This window comes from Excalfactoria chinensis, chromosome 19 (assembly GCF_039878825.1).
Source record: "Excalfactoria chinensis isolate bCotChi1 chromosome 19, bCotChi1.hap2, whole genome shotgun sequence".
Lineage (NCBI taxonomy): Eukaryota > Metazoa > Chordata > Aves > Galliformes > Phasianidae > Excalfactoria > Excalfactoria chinensis.
In genome coordinates, this window is record NC_092843.1 from 4,102,164 (window position 1) to 4,123,968 (window position 21,805).

A 21,805-nucleotide genomic window follows, 5' to 3' on the forward strand; every position below is an offset into this window, starting at 1 on the left:
AGGAGCCGCCGTTGCTATGGGAAGCCGGAGGGCGCATGCGCGCGGTTGTGGAAGTGCCCGGATGCAGCGGGAGGAGGTGCTGCCGCCATATTTGCCCGGAGAGCAGCGAGCTGGTAGCTGCTGAGCCCCCCAGACCCATCGGCTTCCATCCGCCCCGTACGCTCCCCGACGCCACTCCGCCTGCAGGATATGGACGATCGGGAGGACCTCGTCTATCAGGCTAAGTTGGCCGAGCAGGCTGAGCGCTACGATGGTGAGCGCCGGCCGGGAAGGCCGTGCAAGGCCAAGGGGAGAGGGAGGGAGCGGCCACAAAATGGCGGCTGGGCGGGGGTGGGGGGGGCAGGGGCGGAGGAGGGGGGCGCCGACAAAATGGCGACGGGGAGCGCCCCAAGGGCCGCGGAACCGGGGATGGGGGGCCCTGAATGAGCGGGCGGCCGCGGCCTGGGCGTGGCCCGCTTCGGGGGGCGGTGGCGGCAGAAGCCGGGAATAAAATGGCGGCCGCGAAGGGCGAGTCCTGGGGGGGGAAGGGGGAGCCGCCCCCGCCTCGGGGGTCCGACAAAGAGACCCCGCCGCCCCGCGCCGTGCGGGCGGCTGTGGCGGTGCCGGGCGGCTCCTTCCGGCCCGGGCTGCGCTTCCCTCCGGCCGCGGCCCCGCGGAGCTCGGCGCTGTGGGGCTGAGGTTGGTTCGCCGCAGACAACGCCCCGCGCTCTCCGGAAGGTTCGTGCCGGCCCTCGGGGGGCGATGCCGGAGGGGCCCGAGGGAGCGGGATGGCGCTTCTCTTTCTCTCCCTTCGCTTTCCGTTGGAGGCACGGCTCTCGCCCTGCAGCCGTCTGGCGCTGCCCGTCATTACCTGAAGGAAGAACACATGCTTTCATTACATGCTGGAAATCATTGCAGACCATTTTACATTTCCACTTGGTCTCTTTTTTTCCCCCCCTCTTCGTTTGCCTTATGAAATAAGGGCTCCGTGCCTGATCCCTTTATATCTGGGGAAAAAAAGGGGCGGTGGGAAGGAGCTGGCAGTCCTGGATGGTATTTCTTGCCCCCAAAATGTCTGCCGTGTGACTGTTCCCTTCAAGGTGCTTTTCTTGCCTATAGTAGGAAAGGCCTTTAATTTTCTCAATGGTGTTAATCATCTGGGGTTGTTATTTCTGCCCTTAGACTCGTGTTTCTGCATTTCAAGCGGAAGAAACGCCAGTGTGTGTAAAGGGTGGGAGTCCAGTTAGGTTTCATTTAGCAGTGGGGAGATGCTTTGGGTCCTTTCATTGGTCACGGTTTTCCCAGAGCAGGGAAGTCAGCTGGTGAGAATTAGGCTTTGTTCTCTGAGTTACTGCCTAGAAAACTTCTGATAACGGGATTCCAAAACGGCTGAGAAATACATACACCTTTTGGGGGAGGAAAAGAGAAACTAAAACGAAGCAGTAATTAAGACCATCTGCAGTGAATGTTCTGGTAGAAATGGGGTAGGAATAAGAATCCCACTGAGTGACGGCAACCAGATAGTCTCCTTGTTTTAACTGTAGGGACTTATAGGGGAAAAAATATCCCCCAAACCAGGTTTTTGTGGGGTGATTTGTGCCCACCCCTTCAAGTAAGATGCAGCTCATAGTAGGAGTGCAACATCTGTGGGTACAAGTGGTTGAGGAGGGGTTGTAGGTTTGGGGTGTTTTTGGTTTTTTGTCTCCTTAGGAGTGTGGGGTGGGAAGGTGCATTGTTCTCCTTGCTGCCATCTTCCACAAAGACCACAAATCCAGCAGTATTGCAGGAGTTGGGTGTGTGTGTGGAGTGGGAGGGTTTGTCCACCTGGTATAGATGAGCCTCAGCGCAGGGGTGAGCATTGGCTGTGGTTTGAATGGAGCTCCAAGCTAAGGATGTTTGGGGGATACCTCATCCTTGGGAGCTTTTGAGGTATAACTGCCTGCTGCTTTCCTAGATGAATGGTAAATCACTTCATTGGAAAGTAATCAGACCTTCCCATTATCATAGAAATCTGCAGCACAGCCTGATTTCCTGACCAAAAAAAAAGGGTTGATAGAGATAGAAATGCCACACAAAGGCAGTCAGTGGGCTTTCCATCCCAATGCTCCCATGGATGTTTGAGGAATGAATTGCCTAGGTCAGAATTTAGAGGGTTTCTGTGTGGCTTTTGAGTGGTAATGGGACCATCCTCACTGAGGAGGTAATGATAATCTTAGTGTTCTTATCTTTAAAGCAATATTGTGGGACTCAGACTTGCAGAATGTGTTGGCATGGAGTTGAATCAACAAATTTAAGGTGCATCCCTTAATTCTCCTGGCTGTTCCAAAGCTCTCCTTCTTTATCGTGTCCCTGGCCTGGAAAAATAAATACTGTAGGTGCAGGTTTAGCATCTAATTCTGTATTCTTGTTCAGCTGGAAGCAATTAAAAAGTGAGGAGTATATTTTGTTCTCACTTACATGAAAGTAAGTGCTGAGGCTACTCAGTGTGAATGAAATGCTGTGGGGAAGTGATGCTTAGTTTTGTTCTTTAGTTTTACCTTTGAGATACGTGATGGTAAGGTAATAGTTAATAACTTCAGATACTACTGATGGTAAGTACTGGCTACAAATATGCTGGAATAGCAACCTGTTCTGTGACTTGAATATGAATGTAAAATGACAATTTTTGATGTTGAATGTTAGGATAGTGTTACGTTCTGCCACATCTTTCTCAGTGGGACTCAGCGTGCTGTGTGGTTAGAACAGCCGTGGTCCGTGGCATGTGAGGCTGCTTCTAAGGTAGGCATCTAACAAGTTTTTTGGTTTTTTTTTAGTTACATGACCCACTTAAGTTCTGAAGCCTTGCAGGCTGTGCCTGCCAGTTGTTGGGAATCTAGTTCTGTGTCTGTACAGCCCTTGGTATATTGGCCCAGATTAAGAGGACAACTTTCTTAGGTACCTCTGCAGTGTAAGTAATGTTTAAGCTGTGATCCCTAGAGATAGTAAGAGATTTGGGTGTCTATCTGTACAGATCTACCTGGGCGTGTCGTGACAGATCACAAAATGACGGGCAGCCTACTTGTATTAGAGTAAGCTTTGTGACAAATCGTACTTCAGGAAAAACATCACATTTCCCTGCACTTCATAGAATCACTGAATGACCTGGGTTGGGAAGGCCCACAGTGCTCATCCAGTTCCAACCCCCTGCTATGTGCAGGTCACCAACCACCAGCCCAGGCTGCTCAGAGCCACATCCAGCCTGGTCTCTAATGCCTGCAGGGATGGGGCATCCACAGCCTCCTTGGGCAACCTGTTCAGTGCGTCACCACCCTGTGTGAAAACCCTTTGAGTTCCTTCAAAGATGGTTACCAATTGCGTAATAGATATAAAACGTCTTTTCTGGGAAACAACTGGAGTAGTTAAGATTGCATTGGTTTATGAAATCACTAACTTGTTACTTTTTCACATCAAGAGATTGTATGTATCTGCGTTGTCACGGACTGCTGAATGTCAAAACTAACTCTCCGTTGCAGAAGCTAGGTAGCACCTTTCTTCTCATCAGTTGAGAAGCATGCTAGGATAGAAGGTAAGCTCTGGGTGAATCCTGTGGGTGCTTCAGTCCTGCTAGCAGTTTTGTGCCACACATCTTGAAATACATAATTGGAAGTTTACCCAGGGTGTAGCAGGTGAGGATAATAGCTCTGTTTACAGCTGGGAAGAAGATAATTGACAGCTCTCCTGATTTCCCAGTACAGCAAGTCAACATGTAACTCCTGTGTTGCTATTAACTCATTGCCAGAGAAACAATCCTTCCCTCTGAAGGCAATAAGGTGTGGATCTACAATCTCCTTGTAGAAAGAGTTGGCTCACAGTAGCAGGACTTGCAATTACAGCTTGATGAAGAATCAAATTCTCACTTGTGAGATAGATGAATGATTAAGTTGCTCAAAATTTTCAGTTTGCAGTGGTCCTCTTTCAAGTAAATAATGTAAATGCATCTGAGGGGTGTAATTCCCCTCTGCCCAGCAGAGTTGTGTGAGAGACCTTTGATAATTTGCTCCTTGAAACTTCTGAGATCCCAGAAGTGTTGAGCATCCAAACTTGGATGGCTCGGTGCTCTGCAGGAATCCCACATACTGGGTTAGTGTCCATTAACTTACTCAAGTTCTTGTATTAGGAGACTCTTAAGTAGCAGATCTCAGTCAAACCGAAATGTATGATGAGACTCAGTCCTTGTGTTTGTGCTTTCAAACTGACTCTTTTGTTATTAGAAGTCCTCTGTCTTTTAGGAAAATACATCTTCTTGAGGATGTAGAAATGACTTAGAAATCGTGTTGGTTGGATTGATTGTGCAGAAAATGCAACTGTTACTTGAATTATTTGGTCTCGATCATCTATTTCTTCAATAGCATTAAAGTGGGAGCGTGCTTTGTAGAACTGTGTGGTTCAGTCATACAGTCAAATGCTGGAATTGTCTGGGGTGCACCAACAGTTAAGACCTTGGTTTCTTTTGGCTTGGATTTGGGGCTGATGGTTGCAGTGAATAGGATGGTGCCTGCTGATATCACATGGATCAGAGGGCTGCACGGCTGGAGAGAATGGAATCTCTGGGCTGTAGTTCTCATGGGTACACGTCATTTAATAGCTAAAACGTGTGCCATTATTTCTCCTGCTCTCTTTGGTCTTTATTGCTCTTAGCAATTTGCTGTGACTACTAAATTAGTATTGAATACTCTTTCTTTTATTCGGTATCACTTACAAATGCTAGCGTGCTTCCTAGCACTGATCACTGTGCGGTTCCACTGGTGACCTTACTCTGCTTTGAACACTGAGCCTATATTCATACCCCATTAGCTCTCTTTCATCCAGGTGTCCATTCAAGAGAGGATCTGATCTGTATCTGATAGCAGTAGGATTCCTTAAAGATCCTCTGATGAGGTGCCTTGGCAAATGCCAAGTGGTTTCTGTTGTCGCTTCTATAAATCACTGACCTAGACTTCCATTTTCAGTCCGAATAGCATAAATGATAAAGCTGCCATGTCGGTTCTGGTGTTGTTTGATATGCAGTGATTCTCCTTCCTAATCTGCTGTTAAATGTTGGTTTCTGTTTTGGAAAAGCTTGTATTTCTTCTAGAAACCGCGTAGTGTTTTGGCTGCTGCTCTCCCTTACAAAGGGATGCTCCGGATCCTGGATTGTTCAGGTTTCTGGAGTTTGAGGAACAGAAAATACCTGGAGTGTCTTTTTTTCCCCCTCCTGATAAGGAGCCATTCATTCTTTTGTTCTTTTGTTCTCTGTTTCCTCATCACTTGTGCCCTAATAGATGGTTATCAGTGCTGTGCTTCTCAACACTTGTAAACTTCCCCCATTACTTTTTAGTGCACAGTAAATTAACTTTGTGGCTTTGTATGGGTCCATTAGCATTTAAAGCAAATGGCTCCATTTCTTGCACAAGCCTTGTCTGTTCTGGAGGCTTCTCTGCTTTGTGATGGATTGCAGTCCACCCATAGAACTACAGTACTGCATTGTATTGTTCTTTTTTCCCCGGTTGTGCTTTCAAGGAACTGTGTTTTAGATCAATTCCTTTGACTTAATATATCTATTTTTAAAGACATGGATACACCCTGAGCATTTAAAAGTTTAGTTTTGGCTGTTCCTCTACCTTTTGGAAAAGGTGGAAAACCTATAGTTATGCTTAAGGGATTTAGAAAGCTTCATTGTGATTTGCAGGCACTCCAAACTCAGGCCTAGCCCCAAGGCACACCCTCAGTGTAGTAGTAGCCCTCAGTGTAGCAGCCCCTGTCTATTCCTTTGTGCTGCACAGGCTGTGGCTGTGTCCCTGTGTGTCTTCCACGTGGTTGCAGGTCAGTCAGCAGCAGCAGCAGGAGCCAGCCATCATCCTGGCATAGCTAATAGGTTTTGTTGGACTGTTGTGGAAGTATAGGCCGTGTTGTGTCTCACTGAAATGCTTTTTCTTCCCCCATGAAATACATAGATGGTATTAACCTGCTCAGTCAAATGTTCATTTGTTGTAATACTTCTCAAAAACAGCCCATGGCAGAGGCCTGGGGAAGGGTAGAAGTCTGTAGATGTCCAGAATATTCACCTATCTTCTCAATTCATACGTCGGGGATTTCCTGATCTGATTGTGGCATGATGTGACAGTGGCATAATAAGGTGACAGCCACAAGGCTGGAACTTAACCACTTAATTACAAGCTCTTTTTGAATCCATGTAATGCTGCTGCTTCTGTAATGCAGCATTAACATCTCCAGATGAGGTGTGCAGAGGTTTATCATTGCTGCCATAATCCTTCTTACTGAGATGTAATCTGAGACTTGTACTTTATCATCAACTGTCTCCAAGCTTTTCATCTGCGTAGGATCTTCCAGACAGCTGAAGCTGCACCTAGAATATAAAATACTTGTTCTGCTTGTGGGTGTGTGTCTTTGTATGGAATATTTCTTGGTCTAGAATAAGGCTGCTTTTTTCCAATTGGTGAACATACAGGTGTGATTTCCTGGTCCTTTTTCAAGGATGTAGGAGCCCAGAAACTTGCTGTACGTGTTACTTACCTCTGTGCTTAATTACCTACGTATGTCACAGTGATGTACAAAGAGATGCAAAGGTTCAGACAGTACGTGCTTGGGTAAAGGGTAGCGGTCACGTTCAGAACAAAGATCTTCAGAGTGATGGTAAGTGCCTGGAAATGAGCATGAAAGATGAAGAGCACAGCATCACCGCCTCCTCTGTTATCTGCATTACTTTCTAGGGGGTATTTCTTCAGCTCATGAGCTCATATGACTAACAAGTGAAAGGAGGGCTGTGCAGTCACAGCTACAGGTTCATCGCTGAAGCTGCGGCACAGTTTCAATTACTTTTCTTATCTGAGGGCAGTTAAACATTAAGCTCAAATACAAGCCTTATGGTTCTTGCTGGAGCTTGGCAGAGATATCCAACTAGCAGGGACTGCGAGTCTTCATTCGTGTTCATTGTCCTTCACAAGAGCAAACACTGGCAGGCAGACTGCCTTAAATGTACCCCTGCTGTGTAAGGAACATCAAAATCCGAGAGCATAACTCATGATTGAAGGAAAAAAGATGAAAGTTTTGAGGTGATTTGAATAGATGGTAGGGTCACTCTTTAGGAAGGAAATCCTAGAGCACGCACTGTTTAAGTTGCTGTAACTATATAGCTGCTTTTAAGTTAGATAGTTTAAATTATGAGACTGTGTACTTATGTTAAGTATATTTAAAGAGCAGTTTAAGATGACTTTCTGCAATCTTCATCAAAAAGAATTCATTTTAAAACTGTAGGGTGTGGAAAACACTTACCCTAGTATCACTTCTTGTTACTTCATGAGCTGGAGCAGCAGAATGTACTGGTAGAGGCAGGGCTGTTTTTTACTCCCGATGAGAACAGAGCTGCTATTAAATTGTCCTGCATATGTGGCAACCTGCTGGAGACTGATAACACCATTCCTGCAAGGGAGAAAATTGAGGCTGTAGTTCTATTACTGAAATGGCTTCTTTCCTGCCAAGGTGATGAGTTTGGGCACCTGATGGGGGAAGGGAATGACAATTCAGATTCACTTGCATCTTCTTTCTTACTGCCATTATACAGCAGAACATGTGAAGGTTTGGGGGTAGGGGAGGATGAGGATGTGAGGTAGATAGGGTTAGGGTGCTGCAGGGGGCTCAGTCTTACTTGTTAATGGCTTTCCTGTCTGTGGGGTTCTCATCTGCTCTAGAAGCTGAAAGGTAAAGGTTGAATGAACTGAAGCACTTGTTAGCAGGAGGTAACTTAGGGCTTCTGGGTGTCTCAGACTAGGCTCTTTTAGCATATATGTAATAATTTCAGCCTTTATTTTTCTGTTATAGGAAATCATAATGTGATGGGGGTAATGAAAGGATTAAAGCCTCTCTTAAGTAATTCAGGTTTTTACTTTCACTTGGACATAGAAAAGCTGTATTTAGTAATCCTTTTTTTCACCTGAGGTTTGGGAGTCTTTTCTAAACGGTTTAAGCTATAAATACAAATTACATTTACTGTGTTATTTTTCCAGTGCAAATAGTTGCTTGGCATGGCTGGGTGGTGCTGCTCTGCTTATCCTCAGGAGGACTCTCCTGTCACTTCTCTAAGCAGTTAATTTTTCTTCTGGTGGTTTCCTCATGGAACTTAAACTACCTTCCCTAACAGCAGTGTTCTTTCTGCCTTGCTTCTATGGAATCCTTCTGTTAAACTGGTTTTGTTTGTGTCTCAAACTGTCTTGAATGTTTTTGGGTACCCCTGTCAAATGTGTTTAAAAGAGCATCAGGTAGTTCTTTGTGTATGTGCTCACTGACTTGTTTGGAGCATTCCTCTATAAAAAGCAAGGTGTAACTGGATGAAAGGAGGAGGGAGCCTATTTTGACAAGTTATCATTAATGTGCTGCTACTCGTGAATGGTTTGAAAGATGCTTTAATGTTGAGAATAACTGCATGACCTTTTCTTCCTAGAAATGGTTGAATCAATGAAGAAAGTTGCTGGAATGGACGTGGAGTTGACAGTGGAAGAAAGAAACCTGCTTTCTGTTGCATATAAAAACGTGATTGGAGCCAGAAGAGCTTCCTGGAGAATAATCAGCAGCATTGAACAGAAAGAAGAAAACAAAGGAGGAGAAGATAAATTAAAAATGATTCGGGAATATCGGCAAATGGTAAGATGTAGTTGGTGCTGCAGCGTAGTGCCATTTAGCTAGGAAGATCTGGACTCTGGGTTTGCTACCCTTAAGCTTAAGCACTCCTGTGTTTATAGGAACAGGGAATATTAAGATATTCTGGACATCTCAACTGTGAAACTTGGATGTGTAATGAGCTGTAGGGCCTTGCTATTTTCTCCCTTCAGAAAGGGGGGAAGAATAGATGGAAATAACTGAATGGTGAGTCTAGTCAGCCTGTGCAGCTTTACCTAAAATGGAGAACTTGGAGTGAGCTGAGCCTTTCATCAGTGAGGGCTAATGAAACTGTTGGCTATTAGAACAGTGAGCTGTTTCCCCCCTTCCCCCCCCCAACCCTGGCCTCCTTAAGTGATGGTTTAATGTGGAGCAGACACTCATGTAGAACTGAAGTCCTTTTCTGCAGAGACTTCAGATCCATCACTGCAGGATAAGTGCCTCCACGGTTCCCATCTTCATTCCCAGAGAAACAGTGGAGTGTCTCTTTTAACTACCTGGCACTGATTCATATGCTGCCAATGGAAACTGTGTTGGCTTGGAACTCTTTTCTGAAGAATGGCTCTGGACTGTTTTCTTTTGACTCATAGCATTTTGTTTGCTCCGTGGAATTGTTCAAGTTCTGAGTTTCTAATTTTATGCTGGCGTGTTCATGGGGTGCAGCTCTGCCAGTTACATACAGTCCCAAATACCATTTCTTGATGGGTATCTAAAATCTTCCTAGTAGAGCATATAAATTAAGACAGTATCATTTGTCTTAAACTTCATGCTTTCGGGTTTTATTGCTTAGCATTTTGTGGGCAGTTACTGTCTTTTCCAGAGATCCTTTAATAGTGAAAAGACTTTTTACAGTCCTTCCAGAGACAATGAAAAAACATTGTTCTGCATCTCTTTTTAAAGCAAGAAAGTGCTGTGCAGAACAGACTGGTGAGCAAGAACTATACACACATACACTCCTCAGAGTAGTGTATTGAGATAAATGTACAGGCCATGCACTGCTGTACAACAGTACTTTCAGCTGTTAAATTCTTCAAGGGAAGAGCCATCTCAGGTCCTTCTGGGTGCTGTGAGCTTTAAGGATGCTGTGGGGAGCACAGGAGTGCATTTCCATGCTGAAGAAAGAGTAGATGTGTCTGCCTGAGTGCTCCAAGAGGCTCATGCTGTTGACTGTAGCTGAAGGCTGAGTTCTGTTTGTAGCTACTGGAAGACTATTTGATATGTGGAGAGCATTAATTGGATTGTCAAGGCAGAATTTGAGCAGTAAGGGCCTAAAGAACATACACAGAGGTTTGGGTTCAGCTTCTCTTTTGCTGCAGAACTGCCCTGCTGTTGTACTTGGTGCCTGGGGGAGCAGATAAGGTCTGGAGAGTTGGGGTTACTTTGCTTACTACCTGCCATGTTGACAAATACGTGCTGTTGCTGCATTCCTGATTTTGAGCTGAATCTTGTTAAGAGATCCTTCCCATCCTTGTGAGACTCTGGGGAAGGAGAAGGGGAGAAAAGTGCTTTTTTTGGGGGTGGACAGGCCAAGTTTAAGGTCCTGCGGAGTGGAGAGGAGCGTTGCCAGTGGAGAAATCCTCCCCTGTCAGCAGAACCAGCAGTGGGCTTGCACAGCTAGAAATTGCTGCTTGAGTTGAAATGAGAGATGTAGTTTGTGTGCAAGCGATGGATGTTTTTTGTCTGTATTGGTATTTGTTCCAATTTAACACTTTGGTTGGGTTCAAACTCCACAGACTTTAAGTTCCTTGCCAGTGTGACTTGGGGAAGATCTCAAGGGGTGATGGTGTGAGATGTTAAGACAGATGTAGCAGAGCACATCGTAACCATGTGGAAAAAATGCTGCCTATGTGATTCCTGCTTTTTTTTGGATGTGTGGCCATGTGGATGTGCAGAAGCAGAGCTCCTGGCTCCACTGCATCTCTGTGGATGAGAACACAGGCTTTCTCAGCTTGTCCTTGAGCGGATGAAGCAGTGTTCATTTGCAGATGATGCAGCTCACGTCCTTGCTCTAAGAGCAAATCCCTTCACTAATAGCATAGGACAAGTATTCACCTTCCCCTTAAGGTCTGTATTTACATGTTTTTCTAGTGCTTGCGCTTAACAAGCTGGGCTTGTGGGAAGCTGCCAGGCTACCTTCACCTCTTCATGCATCACATCAGGCTGTGTGTTAATGCCCTCTTCATTTTTCAGGGGCACAAGGAGGAAGGTAGCTCACAGGCTTCAAAGCTGCTGCCGATTGCATTGGTTTCATGTTGCATCCCAGTTATGAGGCACAGCTCTTCTGTGGGCTAAATACTGAACTGGGGCAAGGAATTAGTACAGGCCTTGACCACCTGGTGGCTTCCAGTCAGTTTCTTTGTTGTAGCCACCAGGTGGTTACAGGGTTCTGTACCTGCAGAGCTGAGAACACAATCTGAAATCTGCTTAATCCAGCACTGCTACTAAAACAGAGATGCACAGTGGATTGTGACTGCTCATGTACTGGGATGAGCCATCTCTCCTTGCCAGTCAGAGCCTGTAGTTCTGTGTGTTGTATTTTGAGCAGTAAAACTACCTGTTCCAAGTGCTCGGAACAGGCTTAGTGTGGGCTCCTGCACTGGCTTTGCAGAGCTCAGTGATCCGGTCTGTTGAGAGAAGATCTTTTTTGCAAAAGACCTCTTAGGATTTGGGAGGGGGGTGGGGGGTTTGGGGGAGGTATCGTTTTCTTTTTGTTCTTAACTCAGTTTGTATGAAAGCTTCTAAGTTTAAAGCCTGATCAGGGTATGTACATTGCCCTGGTCAGCAGCTGATCTCTGGTAACTCGTGTGAGTGATCCTTGAAACGCAGCTGAAAAAGGTCTGAGATGAAATGGAACTTTGTACATGTATGGTTTAACAAAAGAAGATCAGAAACTGATTTAATTCTTTGCAGTTTTGCTGAAGATCTCTCTGCAAAAGAAGTCATTGAGAAAGAGGATCAAGAGGAAAGAAGTTTGCAGGAACTGACTGCTGGCAAAGGTTTTATAGCTTTTGTAGCACAAGAATATATGAAGTAGATACTTCAAGTGACCATATTTCAGCAACTTCCTTAAGCATTAAGTATAGCATTTAACTCCCCACCTGAACGTTAGGGCATCCCAACATTGTTTGTGTATGACATTTACCGTAGATGAATTTACCTGAAGGAGCTTTTCCGTGTCTGTTCAGTAACTTGGTGCAAATTGGAATGTGCCAGTTTTAACTTCTTTTAGATCTGCAGCTTTACAGCTCTTGAGGCTGGGGGTGGGTACAGGCAGCGATGGTCTGGGAGCTCTGTAGTGATTTTGCACAGTAAGAGCATCGTTATGTGAAAGAAAACTGCATGGGTGGAGAAGGGCACTGAGCTGACGGGGCTGCCCTGTGGTGTGAGATGTGCAGCTCCTGGTTCGTTGAAGCTGGTGTTGGTGCCTTCCTTTGAAAACCTCTGCTGTATGGAACCTGACAGTGGTTTGAGCTGAATTTGTCTCTAGCTGTTACTATGCAAGTTAATGCTAAATTGTGAGAGAGCAGCAGTGGGTTGCTGTGCACTTTGCCAACCCTTCCTACTGTGAGTAATGAGGAATGCCGGGAACAAACCTGTTGTGGGCAATGCTGATGTGCAAAGACAGTTTTTAGGTTGTTTTTCTTGAAGGTGCTTCACTTCTTTGCTTTCAGGTGTGACATTTCCTATGGTAGAAACCAACCTTATAACCCTTGTTTTATGTTCTAAATCAGGAAGGAAAAGTGATGTGACCATTTCCAACCATGGCCATTAAAGTCTCATATAAGACTTTTGTATATTGGCTTTCCTTTGTTGCTGACCTTGCTGTTAATATGAATGGTTTCTGCTGTGCTTTGCTTGTTTTATTGCCTGCTTCTGAACTTTGTATCTTTTTTCTTCTGTCTGTGCCATTTTTGATCTGTTGTTACAGGATTTGTGTTGTAGGGCTCTGTGTGTTGCAGGGCTCTCTGTGTCCCAGGTGGGCAGTGAAAGCCTGTTGTGAATGTGTAGCTTAACCCCAAGGGTGAGATGGAGTTGAGCCGACCTCTCTTAACTGCATTCAAATTGTTCCCCTTCACCATGACCACTTCAGGACAGCCTTCCGGGCTCATAAATGTGAGGCATTGGTTGTGCAAGTCTTGCAGTAAGGAATTACATGCTGAGACAGACGTAATGTAACTGTCCAGCAAGATGTTTTCCAGGGAATTTGCAATTCCATTCTTAGGTTGTGCGTTTCATCATCCATCAGTCCTCGCCTCCCTGTGTCCCAGCTGGTTGCCCCGTGCTGTTTTTGTTTCATGTGAACAGCTGAATCTTTTATTCTGTTTTTTTTCTCATCTTCCCCCTCCTTGGATTTTTTTTGTCACCTGTTTGATATTATTTTTGGAACAGCCTTTTAGTCTCAGTGCTGACTTTGCCTCATCGTGGTTATTTTTCTTTTTAGGTTGAGACTGAACTGAAGTTAATCTGTTGTGACATTCTGGATGTACTGGACAAACACCTCATTCCAGCAGCTAACACTGGCGAGTCCAAGGTTTTCTATTACAAAATGTAAGTGTTGCCATGTGAGGTGAGGACTTCACGCTGTAGCTGGAATAGATAACAAGAATACAGTAGCTACAAATGGTTGTTGTTTTTCTGCACAGTCAAGGCCAGTAATTTCTTCCTAGAGGAGGGTTGTTCAATGTGTGCAGTGAACATCCCGTTGTGTTTGCACTTGGGCTGTTAGTGGCAAACAGGAGCTCGAGGCCAGTTCAGAATGAGATGGTCGGAGCTTCTGACGACTGTTGTGCATTTCCTTTGAGATAATACAGGGATCTCATCTCTGCTTTAGTGTTTGCCTGTATGAGCTGTGACCATACAGTCTTGAAGGGATCTTTATCTGTAAATGGTCCCATCTATTTGAAGTATCCCTACTGTGGGTTACTTTTAAACCTTCAACAAAACTTACTGTTAGATGAGGTACACTTGTACAGCTGCATCTGTAGGTAATGGGGAAGCCAATACTGTGCTTTCTGTACCAGAACAACAGAAATTAAATGCAAACCTTTTCCTGCTTGGTGGTTTGAAACTCACTGAGGTAGTGAAGCACTGTTGTTTGGACAGTAATTCAGCAGTAACATCCCTTACTGTGTAAATGTATGAAATATGTTTTGGAACTGAGCGGTTTTTGTGGCTGAGTGTGGAAGGACTAACGAGTTCTTGTTCTGTTCTTGCTTGCAGGAAGGGGGACTACCATAGGTATCTGGCTGAGTTTGCCACAGGAAATGACAGGAAGGAGGCTGCAGAGAACAGCTTGGTGGCTTACAAGGCTGCTAGTGATATTGCAATGACAGAACTCCCACCAACACATCCTATCCGCCTAGGACTTGCCCTCAACTTCTCTGTATTCTACTATGAAATTCTTAATTCTCCTGATCGTGCCTGCAGGTAACTTAGAAGATGTTGGGGTTTCTGTCAGTGCTCAATAAGCTGAGTGTGACCCCCAGTTGGGTGTAATGTCTTTTAACTCAGAAACACTGGGTTGGCTTTTTTTGCTTTGATTGAGGTTAAGTCATGTTAATAGCTTTCAGCTTTTCCTTTTCAGCCCACATGCATTTGTTTATCTGAGGGTAGATTACTGGAGAAGCAGAATAGCATTAACTTTGAATCAGTGAACCAATGGCAGCCTGGCAGCTTGCACGTTAACTCTGTGCATGTCCGTGTCCTGCAAGAAGTGTGAGGTAACTCAGCTCGCCTCTCTTGCTGTTGGCTCTTACACAAGTCTTATACAACGTGTGAGAGGTCATGGGCACAGAAATGAGTGACATCTACAGAGCTGTGATCTCATCTGTCTTCAGAGATTTAGTTTGTGTGGGCATAAAAACGAGGAACAAGGCAAATGGTGCGTTTCAATCCTGTCACTGCAGGTTCAGTGGATGCTTCCTTAAAGCTTTTAGCAAACAGCAGTGCTGCAGGGTGTAGTAATGTTGAAGGAGACACAGGTTGAGTCAGTACTGTTGTTAGGCACACAAAGTAGTCAGTTTTGAAGACTGATAGAGGCTGTGGTTGTCATACAGCCAACTAGAACATGGGAACTGAGTAGTAGGTTCGCTGTGTAGGCTTCTGAATTCCCTTTCCTAATTTATGTTCAATGGGATTTATTCTGTGCTTACAGGTTGGCGAAAGCAGCTTTTGATGATGCTATTGCAGAACTGGATACGCTGAGTGAAGAAAGCTATAAGGACTCTACACTTATCATGCAGTTGTTACGTGATAACCTGACACTATGGACTTCAGACATGCAGGGTGATGGTAAGTGAGCTCAGCTCTGAACTGCTGCGTCTCCTCATTCCTGCCCAGAACACGTTCAGAAATATTTAGCTCATGAATGGCAGCAGTAAAAACACCAACAAGGAAACTTCTTCAGCTTCACACTTGAAGGTGTGAGATTATTAACACTGTAAAAAGCAGTGGCTTAATTAGCCTGTTTCGTTAGTGGCTTTCATGTTGCTCCCTTTGAACCAGATGTGAATTTCCAGTGCAGGAGAAGTATTCTGATGGTCTGATTCCATCCTCTCAGGTCACTTCTGATATTTGGATGTTTGAAAAGCTTTTCCTTCTTGTAGTACTCCCAGCAGATGTTCAGCTCCTGCCTCCATAGGGGGCATGGCCAGAGCAGAGGCTGTGTGTGTCCCCAGCATGGGCAGGGAGTGCTCCTTACCGGCATCTGATGGTTATTTGGTGTTCTAAGGAGGCTGTTTCCTCTTAGACTTTGGCATCCAGTGCCAGGTGTAATTTGCTTTGTTTGCCTTGTCTCACTTACTGGCAGTTTAAACTCAACTTTATCCAGAAAGAGCGAATTTGTGCTTTTTTGTTTGAAAAAATAATAATAATTGTTCTAGAATGAAGCTTTTAAAAAAGCTCTTTCTTCTCTTAAGGTAAAAGAAGAAGGTGAGTCCTGTTTGAAGTGTATTACTCACTTAAATACTCAGAGGTCTGAAACATTCCAGCTTGACTTCAGATACTTAATAAAAGCTGTATGGTGCTCATTGAAGACATGACTTACAACACGGGGGCGGTCAGAGGGCTTCTCTTCCCAGTCCTGTGTCCCCCCTGAAAGCAGCTGTAGCACCGCAGGCTTCCTGTGTGTTACCGTGTGGGTGCTACAGTTAAAATGTTACCCCGATTTCTTTGGGCTTATGTGTGGGTGGGTCAGAGTGGACCCTGCTCTGACACTGCAGTGCTGCAAGGTGCCTCCCTTGCTGTGGCTGCACTGGGAAGGAAGCTTCAGCACAGCTAACAGGGCTGGGTGGCTGATGTGAGGCAGCAGCATTGGAACATCTTCCAGAAGCAGCCTTTATTTGACGTGAGCTGCCTGACATCTCATTGCATACCACAGGCATTTAACGAGACTGTTTGCAGAGTTTCTTTACGTGCCTTTTGCACATAATCCCCATCCAGATTTCCCATATCAGCATTAGTTCTGCAGCATAGAAAACCAGTGTTTTGTTGTTCCTGTTCAGAGCAGCATTGTTACTGTTCATGATGCATTCCAGAAGGACAGTGATTACAGAGCAAACTGTTCTGCAGTTCACGTTCCCAAAGAATACAACGTTTGAGTGATGTGTGCACACGTAGGTGCAAGGCTGTGTTGTCCTTATGGCATTCAGTAGATGCACTGAGTGCATTCAAAGCAGTTACATCCAGAACTCAGTGTCCCCAAATGGGCCAGAGCCTTTGAGCACAGGCAGCCATTAATGGTGGCATTCAGAACAGTGCTCACTGTTACTGCCCTCCTGAGGGCTGCTGGTGACTTTAAGAAAAGCCTTGTGCTCATTTTGCCCACCTTTGGACTCGGTCGCATAGATCGCAATGACGTTCTGGAATGGAGCTTTATTCAGCTGCTGCCCCTTTTCACTTCATGTTCCAGTCTGAACCGTGCCACAAACAAGCTGTTTAGTTTACTTCAATGCTCGTGACGTCATCTTCATATGATTCCTATTCTCCCCTTCTTTCCTGCCGTATAGATTCCTAAAGGAAAGTCCAACTGTTCTTTTCCTAAAAAGTCTACTTTGTAAGTCCTTGCCGTGCCTCACTGAGCTTTGCAGCGTCAGTTTTCCTCTGACCACTAATCATGCTTGCCTCTCTCACTGTTTTGCTGCTGACAAACTGCTTGTATCTTGGGCTCCGTTCCAGGCCTAAGCCATGTTCTGATCTCTGACCTGTTGCTCAGGTCTGATACATGTAACTGAGTTCCAGCATAACCCCAGTGTTTGGGAATTGAGCTGCATTCCTGGGTGGAATATTGAGACTATTTAGGCATGAAAAGTACTTCCACTGTTGCCTGTTACAGGACTATCTGCTTCAGTGCATTGGCAAGAGCATGCTCAGATCTTCTAATCATCTTTGGTTAGGGTCTTGGCATTCTTCAGTTAGACAGGCTGTTTCTGTAGTTCTCTATGTAAATCATGATGTTGTTGGACACCGTGTAGCCTGCATTGACAGAGTGTCTGGGGCTGGAAGGGACCTCAGAAGATCATTTAGTCCAACCCCCTGCTGGAGCACAAAGCCAGCTCCTCCAACACCTGCCTGGTGGTGATTGTGAACCTGGATGTGCTCTGAGCAGGAGCTCTGATAACGTACTGAAAGTCATTCCTCTCATCTGAGTGTGTTTAGTTGCAAGTTATGTTTTGGACAGTTCTTGTTCACGTGCCTTTAGGGCAGTGCTGTGTCAGTTCATGTGCCTTTAGGGCAGTGCTGTGTCAGTTCATGTGCCTTTAGGGCAGTGCTGTGTCAGTTTACGTGCCTTTAGGGCCGTGCCGTGTCACTTGGCTGGGGATAATTGTGAAAGCATTTGTTCAGTTTCCTGTCAGTTGGCTGAATGGTGCCTGTAGTGCGGCCCTATCTGCAGTGCGGTAACCTCTCCCTGTTGTAGCAGAGCAGTGCAGGAGGCATTGCATGCACCTCCCCGGGGCAGCAGCAGTACAGCAGAACACCTCCTGCCTGAGCCCTTCTCAATGGGCTTCCATTGCACTGCGTGTTGCAGCCTGGTTGGATGTGTCCAAACCAGCTGCATTTCCACACACAGGAATTTCCACAAATCATTCTTGATAAACCCAAGCCCAGGATCTCTTGTCACGTTGGGTTTTGCAGCAGGGAAGGGCATTTATGTGCCAACAGTGCAGTATTGGAAACTGGACTGCGGTCAGTTGCAGTTGTTGAGGTTGAGTGAAAACACATGGGTGTTGTTCAGTGTTTTTGGTGCACAGTTTGTGGCAGCTGGTTGATGTCCTCAGCAATCCCTGGGGTAGGAATGAGGCTCCATAGGAAGGTCTGCTGTGATTAAAGGATGTGGACCTACAGCTGTTTATTCCTGGCTGTTCATCTCCTGATCAACAACAGGGCTGATCACACGCAGCCGCAGCTCTCAGGGCTGGTGCTTCATGGTCTGTCCTTGCAGCACGGAGCTGTGATGGCTGCAGTTACGCTGTGACCAGTTGGTTCCAAGGCTCCATGTCCATGGAAGCGCTTTGCTCCTGATCTGGCTGTTAAGAGTGTGTGTGTCGTTCATGCAAGTGTGAGCGAGTGTGTAAATGCATGAAACTATTAATCTCAGATGCTTGTTAAGGCTTTCCTCAGCTCTCTCGTTTAGAAGCTAACTTCTTCCTTCTGAATGCTTCCGTAGGTGAAGAACAGAATAAAGAAGCGCTGCAGGATGTGGAAGATGAAAACCAGTGAGACACAAAGGCCAACAAGAGAACCCATCTCTGACCACCCTTCCCCCTCCCCACAAAAACCCTCAGTGTCACTCTGAGAACCACCAAATCTGACTTTTACATTGGATCTCAGAATTTAGGTTCCTGCCCTGTTGGGTTTCTTTATTTTTATTTGGGTTTATTTTTTGTTTTGTTTTTTTGGTTTTTTTTGGTTTTTTTTTTTACACAGTTTCAAAGTTCTTAAAGGCAAGAGTGAATGTCTGTGGATGTTACTGGTGCCAGCTTTTAGGTTCTTTAAGACACTAACAGGACTGCATCAAGGCTCTGTCAGCATTACTGTGTTGTCTCCTGCCAGCCGTGGTGGCGGCCGTTAGAGGTGGAAGTGACACCTGGAGGCTGTTAGATTGCAGGGGAGGCTCCTTGGCCCAGGTAGCGCCTTGGTGGCGTTTTTCTTTCTTTTTCTAATAGTTCAAACAGAGTTTTGTACCAATGTTGAAACTGAATTGGACGCGTAGCTCGGAGTCCCATTGGGACGCCTGTTGTAGTGGGGTTACCATCAGAACAAAAAGAAACAAGGAAAACCAACCTTCCAAACTGTTGAGATGTGGCTGAAAATTGCGGTGCTGGTAACAGTTCAACAATCCGTGGCTGCTCATTCTTGCCTGTTCTTTACTTTTCCTCCAAGCAGGTTAGCATTGAAGGTGGCATTGATAAGCCTGCATGCGTGTTCAATATGTTTTCTTTTCTTCCCCCCCCCTCCCCCTCCCCATCTCCCTTCGCTCGCTCAACCTCTTTTGTTCAGTATGTGTAACTTGAAGCTAATTTGTACTACTGGATATCTGACTGGAGCCACAGATACAGAATCTGTATTGTTCTTACTGAAACACAGCATGGAATTAACATTAAACTTAAATAAAACAAACCTAAATTAAAAATGCCAAATATTACGATGACTTTCTTTTATATTACTTCAGCAAGAGTAATTTTCTTGTGTTGCTTTGAATAGGAACATTTGGACAGGGGGGGAAGAGAGAGGAAGAACAGCTCCGTTTTCCTCCTGTGAGACAAGTTGGGACTTACAGGTGAGCCTGGCTTCCTTGGCAGCCTGTGCTGTGCTGGGAGGACTCGGAGCTGTTCCACTGGGTCAGGTTTTCTTCCCTCTTGGTGCACTGTTGGGGTTTCTCTTGCCTCTGCAGGGTGGCTCTGCCTGTCCAGTTGAATGGGAGAAGGGAAACACGTTGTAGAGGCTGATCTGAGGAGCTGAAGGATCTTTGTAGGGCTGATCTGCTCTGTGTGGTAGAAGGCAGCAGGAGTTCTGCCCACGAGGGGCTGTGTGTGAAGCAGATCATCCCCCTGTCCCTCCCACAATCAAATGTGAAACAGCTTCTCTGGTAAAGACGAGTTTCCTTCATAAAAATTTATTTAGTGTAGTCTTGAAGAGATTATATAATAGCGTATACAGCATCGATAGTATATACACTATATAGCATATACAATATATGGTGTATATGTAGTACAGTGTATACGGCATTCCAGGCCCGGGGCAGTGTTCAGTAACTGTATATTGTCAGAAACAAGACATGAGATGGAGCTGATGGTTCTGTCAGTGGCAGCGTGTTTGGTGACGTGTTTATCCAGGGCTCAGTGGGACTGGAGCTACAGCAGCAGGATGGGGTGGCACATGGAGGATGTGTAAGGCAGACAGTGCAGAGCGCACTGCTGGAGCTCTGGACTTGGAGCTGGAGCTGTGACGTGCTGTCAGCTGGAGCTCTGACACACAGCTGCCCACCATGGGGCTGTTTGGGTTTGTTGTTAAATGAAGGCGCTCTGTGATGCAGCTCCAGACTTGAAGGCGTTCTTGAAGCCCTGCAGGCTCAGGGGTAGAAGAGTGCTGGCAGCTCAAGGCTGCTCTTTGAGGAGCCATTTCTTCCCCATTAAGGCAGTTGCGAGAGTTGTTGGTAAACATCGCAGCTCTACTGGGAGAACTCAGACTTGCAGTTATCCCGAATCACTTTAGATGGGGAGGAGCAGCCGTGGGGCAGGTGCTGCTCAGAGCCAGATGGGCTGCGTGGGGAAGGAAGGGCAGCAGCTGGTGAGCACAGCCTGTGGCTGAGCCTGCAGGCTGCATTTACAGCCCAGAGGTGCACGAAGTGCTGATCTCTGCTGCGGGGCTGCGGTTACGATACTGCAGTATAAAAACAGGGCTGCGACTGCAGGAAAGGGGAGGTGACTGCAAAAAGGAAAAGCTGCTGTATCCAGATGAGTGCGGTTACGTGGTGGGTTCCTCGGGTTAATACAGTCTGTTCATAAACTTAAAAACAACAGAAATTCCAAATCTAAAACATAGTTTCCACATCAGTGCCGTTTCTTGTAGTAAATCTCTCATATTCAGCTATAAAGTATTTACAGGGTTGGGTTTGTTTTTTACTCATTTACACGATATGGCTTTAATATTGTAACATAAAGCATCGGAACATCTCAATCATTCATCAAACACTCTGAATGTCAAGTTTGGCATTTCAGTGACTGCTGGCAGAGCAGCGTTTCTTCTGCTTGTGCTTTTGGGTGACGCCAAGCACAAATTTTGGTCGTTTCCATCAAGGCTTAAAACTTGAATAGAGTCAGAACTACCTCAAAGCCCGGCCAAGCAGGTTTCGTCAGCCACGGTTTCATGGCCATCGAGTTGGACCCGTGTTGTTTGCCACTAAGGTGAGGAAGAGAAGGCCTTTGTTTTGGAACTTTCGTGTTAAGAAAGAGATGCGTCTGTGGGGATGCTGGAAGTGCAGGTCTTTGGTAACGATACAGAGTGAGCAAAGCGAGGGAGGCGGCGGGGGGGGGGGGGGGATGCTGGGATCAACGTCCAGCCAAGGTACGGATGGGGGCAGTCAGACTGATGGAGGAAGGGGTTCTGTGATGGTGGCACGTCTATCATCGGGAGTTCAAACGAGGTGCAACCTGCAGGAGAAGACAGACAAGCTAGAAACAGGTGCTGCAATGGCTTTAGCTCATGAATATCCTTAAAGCTCACCAAAGACCGGCCTGCAGAACGAGCTTTGGGGGATGTTATGGCTACGTAAAGCTCCCTCTGTGGGAATAGTGAAGCTCTCAGCAGGACACAAGCAGGTCCTGGCTGCTCACTGGGAGAAGTGATGCTGTTATCCTACAAACCTCCCTATGCTCAGCACTGCAGGAGCGAGCTGTGGGCAGCGGGAGGGAGGGCAAAACTGGGAGAATGATCTTAGGGATGGTTTGAAAGGGCTGGAGGAAAAAGGATGCGTTTCTTAGTTTGGTTTGCTGATAGCAAAGGGAGAGAGGTGGGATCCTCACTGCAGTGTGCTCGAGCAAATACAGTCTGTGTAGAGCTGGTAGGTGTTCCATGGAGCAGGGAAAGCCTCTGACAGGACTCTGGGCTTTACAGGGCAGGTTTGTGTGAGCAAAGT

At 45.9% G+C, this 21,805-nt stretch overlaps 2 protein-coding genes across 5 annotated transcripts in view; one reads left to right on the plus strand and one right to left on the minus strand.

Moving 5' to 3' along the window:
• Positions 1-18: 18 nt before the first annotated feature.
• YWHAE (tyrosine 3-monooxygenase/tryptophan 5-monooxygenase activation protein epsilon) lies at positions 19-19,312 on the plus strand. Its single transcript, XM_072353886.1, has 6 exons — positions 19-253; positions 8,456-8,655; positions 13,112-13,218; positions 13,891-14,097; positions 14,825-14,961; positions 18,335-19,312. Exons 1-6 carry the CDS (start codon positions 190-192, stop codon positions 18,385-18,387), a joined length of 768 nt encoding a protein of 255 aa, XP_072209987.1. The 5' UTR covers positions 19-189; the 3' UTR covers positions 18,388-19,312.
• Positions 19,313-19,753: 441 nt separating this feature from the next.
• Positions 19,754-21,805, minus strand: part of MYO1C (myosin IC) — a 50,102-nt gene continuing 48,050 nt past the window's right edge. For all 4 annotated transcript variants that reach the window (XM_072353724.1, XM_072353725.1, XM_072353723.1 and 1 more), the window contains one exon: positions 19,754-21,320. In XM_072353724.1, the coding sequence (XP_072209825.1) occupies positions 21,294-21,320 (27 nt within the window). In that variant the 3' untranslated portion in view covers positions 19,754-21,293. The remainder of the gene's footprint in view (positions 21,321-21,805) is intronic.